At 38.1% G+C, this 8494-nt stretch overlaps 1 protein-coding gene across 1 annotated transcript in view; it reads left to right on the top strand.

Annotated features, from left to right (window-relative positions):
* LOC106810047 (bile salt export pump-like) overlaps nucleotides 1–8494 on the top strand; it is a 19900-nt gene that overhangs the window by 8160 nt on the left and 3246 nt on the right. Inside the window, exons 2-10 of the mRNA XM_014813313.1 lie at nucleotides 2884–3008; nucleotides 3444–3617; nucleotides 3902–4136; nucleotides 4510–4643; nucleotides 5074–5245; nucleotides 6371–6495; nucleotides 6971–7139; nucleotides 7445–7558; nucleotides 7978–8088. Of these exons, the coding sequence (XP_014668799.1) occupies nucleotides 2884–3008; nucleotides 3444–3617; nucleotides 3902–4136; nucleotides 4510–4643; nucleotides 5074–5245; nucleotides 6371–6495; nucleotides 6971–7139; nucleotides 7445–7558; nucleotides 7978–8088 (1359 nt within the window). The remainder of the gene's footprint in view (nucleotides 1–2883; nucleotides 3009–3443; nucleotides 3618–3901; nucleotides 4137–4509; nucleotides 4644–5073; nucleotides 5246–6370; nucleotides 6496–6970; nucleotides 7140–7444; nucleotides 7559–7977; nucleotides 8089–8494) is intronic.

Raw genomic sequence — 8494 nt, 5'->3', positions numbered from 1 at the left:
TTATGTATCGTATGTATGTATGTATGTATGATACTGTATGTATGTATGTTGTATTATGTATGTTATGTATGTGTATTGTATGTATGTATGTATGTATCGTATTAATGTATGGATGTTATGTATCGTAGTATGTATGTATGTATGGTACTGTATGTATGTATGTGTATGTATGTATGTATGTATGTTATGATATGTATTCGGTTATGTATGTATGTATGTATGCTATGTATGTATGTATGTATGTATGGGATGTTATGTATTTGTATGTATGTATGTATGTATGTATCGTATGTTGTACTGTATGTTATTGTATTGTAGTGATGTATGTATGTATGTATGTATGTATGTATTGTATGTATGTATGTATGTATGTATTATGATGCTATGTATGTATGTACTGTATGTATGTATGTATGTATGTATGTATGTATGTATTGATGTAGTATGTAGTATGTTTGTATGTATGTATGGTATGATGTCATGGTATGATGTATGTATGTATGTAGTATGTATGTATGTAATGTATGTATGTATTGTATGTTTTGTATGTGATGTATGTATGGTATGTATGTATGTATCGTATGTAATGTCGATGTTGTATGTATGTATTATGTATGTATGTATGCTATGTATGTTATGTACTGTATGTAGTGTATGTATGTATGTATGTATGTATGTGTATGTATGTAATGTATGTATGTATGTATGGATGTCTTATGTATGTTGTCATTAGTATGTCATGTATGCTATGTAGGTATGTACGGTATGTATTTATGTTATGGTAACTGTATGTATGTAGTATGTATGTATGTATGTATGTCATGTATGTGTATGTTGCTATTGTATGTATGTATGATGTATGTATGTATGTATGTATGTATGTATGTATGTATGTATGTATGTTATGTATGTCATGTATGTATGTATGTATGGTATATTGTATGTATGTAGCGTATGGTATGATGTGTGGATGTATGTATGTATGTATTGTATCGTACTGTCATGTATGTATGTATGTAGGTATGCTAATGTAATGTATGTATGTATGTATGTACTGTATGTACGATATGTATGTACTGTATGTTATGTATGTATGTATGCTATGCTATGTAGTATGTACTGTATGGTATGTCAATGTATGTATTGTATAATGTAGTATGGTATGTATGTATGTTGTATGTATGTAGTGTATGTAGTATTATGATATGTATGTAGTATTGTATTAATAATGTATGTATGTAGTATGTAATGCTATTTGTATGTATGTAGTATGTATGTATGTGATTGTTGTATGTATGTATGTATGTCATGTATGTATTGTATGTACTGTATGTATGTATGTATGTTGTATGTATTGTATGTATGTATGTATGTATGTTATGCTATGTATGTATGTAGTATGTGATGTATGTATGTAGTATGTATGTATGATATGTAGTATGTATGTATGTATGTATTATGTATGTATGTATGGATGTATGTATGTATGCTATGATGTATGTATGTATGTATGTATGTATGTATGTATGTAATGTACTGTATGTGATGTGTGTGTGTATGTGGGTATGGTATGTAGCGTATGTATTGTAGTAATGTAGTATGTATTGTATGTATGTATGTGTATGTATTGTATGTTATGTATGTATGTATGTATGTCATGTATGTATTTGTTATGTATGTATTATGTAGTGTTATGTCGTGTATGTGGGTACATGTGTGTATGTGTGATGTAGTATGTATGTACTGTATGTATGTATGTATGTATGTATGTATGGTATGGATCGTATGCTATGTATGTAGTATTTGTATTGTATGTATGGTATTGATGTGTCGTGTACTGTTGGGGTATTGATAGTATGTATGTATGTATGTATGTATGTTATGTATGTATGTAACGTGTATGTATGTGTGTGGTGTGTGGTATGTGTGTGGTGTATGCGTGTATGCGTGTATTGCGGTGTGGGATGTGTGGTGTGTGTCAATGTGTGTGTGTCCGTTGTGTGTGTGAAATGCCTGTGTGTGTGCTGTGGTTAGTTATGTATGTATGTCACACTCGCAGCTGAATTCTCTCACTGTGAAAAATGTTATTAATTAATTAATTAATTAAATAATTAATTGGATACGGATCACCACCAAAATGCAATCAATTATAAGTTACCCCATTTCTGACGTATCCTGAAAATTATATTAATTAATTAATTAATTGGATCCGAATCACCATAAAAATGTATTCAATTCTATGTTACCCCATTTCTGACCTATCCTGAAAATTTTATTCATTAATTGAATCCGGATCACCACCAAAATCTAATCAATTCTAAGTTAGCCCATTTCTGACCTATCCTGAAAATGTTATGACAATCCGTCCATAACTTTTTTTAGTTAGGCTGTACACAAAGAAAGAAACGCACAAACGCACAAACCAACAAACGCCGGTGAAAACATAACCTCCTGCCAACCCCTTGGCGGAGGTAATGTAGCAAACGCTATAATCCGACGTCGATTAGTGCAGATTCAATGTTCACATATTCCGTATACAGTTATCAAAAAATAAATATATCCGTATATAATTACATACAGTTACGAAACAAACATGATCGAATGTTATATTTTAACGGGCGCACAAAATGATTCACACAATCTTCTTTCTACTGGTTCCCCGGGGGGTATTAATTATTTCCGAGATACAATCTCCTTCAATCTGCTAATTAAATGTTCCGTGTCAAGGTCGTAGACATTATCCTAATTGTTATTAAATGTAACCATGAACTCACGTATAGATAGAATCAATTTATCCCGTAAATCAATTTGTCCCCATGTATTCCCATTATCGCAGTGTCATGTTTTCGTGTGTTTGCTCTGACATGTCTGCATCTACTACAGATGAGCACGTATCTAACGAACAAGGAGTTGAAGGCGTACGCGAAGGCAGGTGCCGTCGTAGAGGAGGTGCTTTCCTCTATTCGCACAGTCGTTATGTTCGGTGGCGAACACAAGGAGGGCGAGAGGTGAGCATAGACGTGACGTCATTCACATCGCTTCTCGTTGCTTGCCTTCAAATGGGGTTTTGTTCGATTTATCGCCACCATTACCGCTATTGCCCTAGTTTTCTTGTTTAGATTTTTAGGTCTCATTGGCTATGCAATATTCATCCTCATCACCGCACGGATATGATTTATTAACCGCCTTCGATGTTTTAAAAAAATATTATTTTGTTGTTTGTCTTGCTCTTTGTATATATACGTCTTCATTTTTGCTTGTTAATTTTTTTCTTCGTCGGTTTACTAGTATTTTATATAGTAGATGATTCTTCTTACGTCAACATGTTATTATTATTAACTATTTGCTCTATAAAACATCAAACCTCAAGCCATTTCGTCATGATCGAAGCTCCACTACCGTTTATTATCTGGTATGCCACGGTAATTTATGTGTGTTTATAGGTACGGTAATAATCTCAATCCAGCCCGCCAGGCTGCTGTACGTAAAGGCCTCAGCACAGGCCTGGGTCTTGGCTTTACCTGGTTCACGATGTTCTGTGCCTTTGGTGTCACCATCTTCTACGGCTCCATACTCGTACGAGATTGGATGTTCCACCGAGAGGAAACCAACTCAGAGTACACGCCGGGCACTCTGATGACGGTAGGGCATCTTACTCTCGTCAAATAACAACATTATTTCATGTTGTCATGTTGTCATGTTGACATACATACATACATACATACATACATACATACATACATACATACATACATACATACATAGATATGCATAGTCGAAGAATACTGCGTCAATGTTAGAGGTGGCAGTGGCACATACGTATATATGTGCAAACAACACATGAAGCTTTCATAAACCTTTAACAACGGTACCGCTACTGCACGCTTCTTGTCTGTTATAGTTTGTGTAACAACTACACACTGGCGGACCTTCTGCCAGACGGTCCCATCGGCTGGATGATTGAGCAGTACCTGGGGGAATTGAAGGAAAATTTAACACTCAATGCAAATATGACGCTTGACATAGTTGACAAGTTCCGAAATGGGTCCTCTATGTCGCTAAACGAAGAGATGAAAGCGTTTACGTACAAGTACTTGGCACTTGGATGTGCAGTACTGGCGCTGGGGTATTTACAGGTAAATACGTCCATTATAATAAAACCGCTCTCCGTAGTGTTGCAGAATTTATCTTATATGTAGAATTAACGGTCGTTGCTGTCATGCGTGGATCAATCATAGGTATACGCATACCTGCGTTCAGTGTGATTGATCAGTACTACATTTACTATTCGATCAACTAGTTTATGCTAGTATCTACTTATTACTGCTTCATTTTATTGTTTTATTCACTTTATTTATTACACTACCATTTTTATTAATCATCATGTTATGATATGACGTTATATTATAATATTATATGTTGCCAGACTAAATGTGTACTATAATGAATATATGTAATTAATAACATGATGTAGTTGATCGACATTGCTCATGTCACGTCATTTTTAAGATCGCTACGTGGGTAATGGCTGCCGAGCGGCAGACACAGCGCATGCGCGTGGCATTCTTCCGCTCGATCATGCGTCAGGAGTCTGCGTGGTTTGACATGCATGAGAGTCGCCAGCTGAACACTCGTCTGTCCGAGTAAGTCACCACCTCGCTCCTCGTACACGGCGGCGAGTTTCACTACGAAACCAGAAACCAGAACGCCCAGCTATGCACGCGCGCTCGCAAACTAACGCGATTCCACGAATATGCTGATATTAACACAACACGTGCGTTAAAACTATGTTGTTTTGCCACTCATGAAAACTTCGTAGTTGTAACGATATGCGTTTATCAGAAGGTCTCGGTCGAGTGGAGAACCTGTGTGCGTGTGTGAGCCGCACACGTACGCTATACATACATGACATTTATCACACAATATGTGTAGCATAAATTATGTATTATCAAAAAAATTCAGAACTAAATTACTATTCGCCAACTCTCGTTTTTTTATTTTGAGTAATATGTATGCTTCGACCGCGTGTGTGTGGCCGCCATGACAGATTTCGTTGTGATCGTGTACATGTAGCGACCTTGTCAAGGTGCAGTCTGGGATAGGCGATCGCATCGCCATTTTCCTGCAGTGGACGAGCGCCTTCGTGACTGGCTTCATCATTGCTTTCTCGGAGGGATGGCTGCTCAGTCTAGTCGTGCTTGGCTTCTCACCATTTCTAGCCGCAAGCGGGGTGATCATGACCAAGGTATAGACAGCATATGCTAGGCAGACACGTGCAATGACAAGTGTAGCATCAGTAGACATAATTAGTGTTAGCAGATGGTAAAAGTAGCTAGGGTTAGTAGGTGGTAAATGTGGGTAGCGTTAGTAGATGGTAAAGGTGGGTAGCGTTAGTATATGTTAAAGGTGGTTAGCCCTTGGTCTAGAGTATCGCGAAGTGACGTAGGATCTCTATGATTGCAGCTATTTAGCAGGCATGAGAGATGGTAGGCTGACGATTGTAGAGGGAAACGTAAATATAACGCGCGTGCACAGCAGCACGTTTAGTTGTAGCGTAGACTTTGCGTAACGTTACATTAAGAACTAGAGCACTCGGAGAGCGCAGACCTTCGCCAAGGCAGCTGAATTCTCTCACTGTGAAAAATGGCAGTATTAATTAATTAATTTAATTAAATAATTAATTGATCCGGCATCACCCACAAAAATGTAATCAATTCTAGTTTACCCCATTTCTGACTATCTTGAAAATATATTTAATAATTATTAATTGGATCCGAATCACCAAAAAATGTATTCAATTATATAAGTTAGCCCATTTCTGACCTATCCTGAAAATGTTATGACAATCCGTCCATAACTTTTTTTAGTTAGGCTGTACACAAGAAAGAAACGCACCAAACCACAAACCAACAAACGCCGTGAAAAACATAACCTCCTGCCAACCCCTTGGCGGAGGTAATGACAGCAAACGCCATATAATCCGACGTCGATTAGTGCAGATTCAATGTTCACATATTCCGGAGTTATCAAAAAAAAAAATATATCCGTTATATTAATTACATTACAGTTACGAAACAAAACATGATCGAATGTTATATTTTAACGGCGCCACAAAATGATTCAACAATCTTCTTTCTACTGGTTCCCCGGGGGTATTAATTATTCCGAGATACAATCTCCTTCAATCTGCTAATCTAAATGTTCGTGTCAAGTCGTTAGACATTATCCTAATTGTATTTAAATGTAAACATAACTCACGATATAGATAGAATCAATTTATCCGCTAAATCAATTTGTCCCCATGTAATTCCCATTATCGCAGTGTCATGTTTCGTCGTGTTTGCTCTGCACATGTCTGCATCTACTACAGATGAGCAGCGTATCTAACAAACAAGAGTTGAAGGCGTACGCGAAGGCAGGTGCCGTCGTAGAGGAGGTGCTTTCCTCTATTCGCACAGTCGTATGTCGGTGGCGAACACAAGGCAAGGGCGAGAGGTGAGCATAGACGGGACGTCACTTCACATCGCTTCTCGTTTTTGCCTTCAAATGGGGTTTTGTTTTCGATTTATCCCACCATTACCGCTGTTGCCCTAGTTTTCCTGTTTAGACTTTTAGGCTTCCATTGGCTATGCACATATTCATCCTCATCATCGCCACGGATATGATTTATTAACCGCCTTCGATGTTTAAAAAAAATATTATTTTGTTGTTTGTCTTGCCTCTTTGATATATATACGTCTTCATTTTTGTCTTTAATTTTTTTCTTCGTCGGTTTTACTAGTATTTTATATAGTAGATGATTCTTACTTACGTCAACATGTTATTATTATTAACTATTTGCCTCTATAAAACATCAAACCTCAAGCCATTTCGTCATGATCGAAGCTCCACTACTGTTTATTATCTGGTATGCCACGGTAATTTATGTGTGTTTATAGGTACGCGTAATAATCTGTAATCCAGCCGCCAGGCTGCTGTACCGTAAAGGCCTCAGCACAGGCCTGGGTCTTGGCTTACCTGGTTCACGATGTTCTGTGCCTTTGGGTGTCACCATCTTCTACGGCTCCATACTCGTACGAGATTGGATGTTCCACCGAGAGGAAACCAACTCAGAGTACACGCGGCGCACTCTGATGACGGTAGGGCATCTTACTCTCGTCAAATAACAACATTATTTCATGTTGTCATGTTGTCATGTTGTCATTATGTCATGATATCATATTTTTAGTATATATTAATATATTACTATTATATATATATATATATATATATATATATAATATATATATATATATATATATATTACTAATATATTATAATAGTATTATTATTATTATTATTATTAATATTATTATTATTATTATTAGTACAGTAGTAGTAGTAGTAGTAGTAGTAGCAAACTGACCGTCATGGGACCACGCTGCGCATGCGTGCGCTGCTGCAGGTGTTTTTCGGCATCATGATTGGAGCGTTTGCGATGGGATACGCCGCACCGAAGATTTCCGACTTCGCGATCGCTCGCAGCGCCGCCACGCCTATATTCCAAATCATCGACCAGGTGCGTCTGCGTCTACCATGGCAACGCTAGCGACGCCGGCCTGTCGTTAGACGACTGTATAGTCGGCATGCTGAGTAAACATACGAGACATATATACATATGATTCATGTCGCGTGATTGTGCAAATTATTACATATATTATGATTACAGTGTGATGGCATGTGAATTCATGCTCGTGGGATAGCCGTTGACTGCTGTTACTCACTGTTTATACGAGCCCGGAGTTCACTGGGAGAGGGGGGGGGATTTCATTTCTATACGATGTGTCAAATCCCCTTGAATTTTGAATTCCGCTTAATTTGTATTATAGTGATGAATATGAATATGATTTTTCATGAAAAGGATATCGTGCTATTATTCCACGAAGTTTCGCCACCTGTTATCAGTGTTGTTTTATACGCGACTGCATTTCTGTCAAGGTGCCGTCGATTGATATCGAATCGCCAGAGGGAGAGAAATTGAAACTTGTATCGGGTGATGTCACCTTCCGGAATGTGCATTTCACTTATCCATCCAGAGCCGATGTGAAGGTAGGATACGTTATTATCGATTGGCGGGAATTGAGAGGCAGGGTGGGGGTGAAGGAATAAACGTAAATTGATAGTACGACAGACAAACAGCATGTGTAGAGACAGGGGATAAGTGGGGAGAGAAGGCTAGAGAGAAACATACACAGATGAGCGAAATTTTGAGAGAGAGAGAGAGAGAGAGAGAGAGAGAGAGAGAGACAGAGAGAGAGATAACGAGATTTGCGTGAGAGAGAATTATTAAGGATATATAATGCTAGGAGATATCGAATGTGGATGGGAGAGAGGTGCCGGGAGGGAAGAGGAGTGCAGGGAGGGGAGGTGGGTGCAGGGAGGGGATAGGGGATTAGGGAAGTGGGAGGGGTGCAGGTAGTGGGAGTGGTTTAGGGAGGGGGAGGGGTGTAGGGAG

This window comes from Priapulus caudatus, unplaced genomic scaffold, assembly GCF_000485595.1.
Source record: "Priapulus caudatus unplaced genomic scaffold, Priapulus_caudatus-5.0.1 Scaffold406, whole genome shotgun sequence".
Lineage (NCBI taxonomy): Eukaryota > Metazoa > Priapulida > Priapulimorpha > Priapulimorphida > Priapulidae > Priapulus > Priapulus caudatus.
Note: the sequence above shows the minus strand (reverse complement) of the source record. Positions and strands in the feature narration are given on the sequence as shown.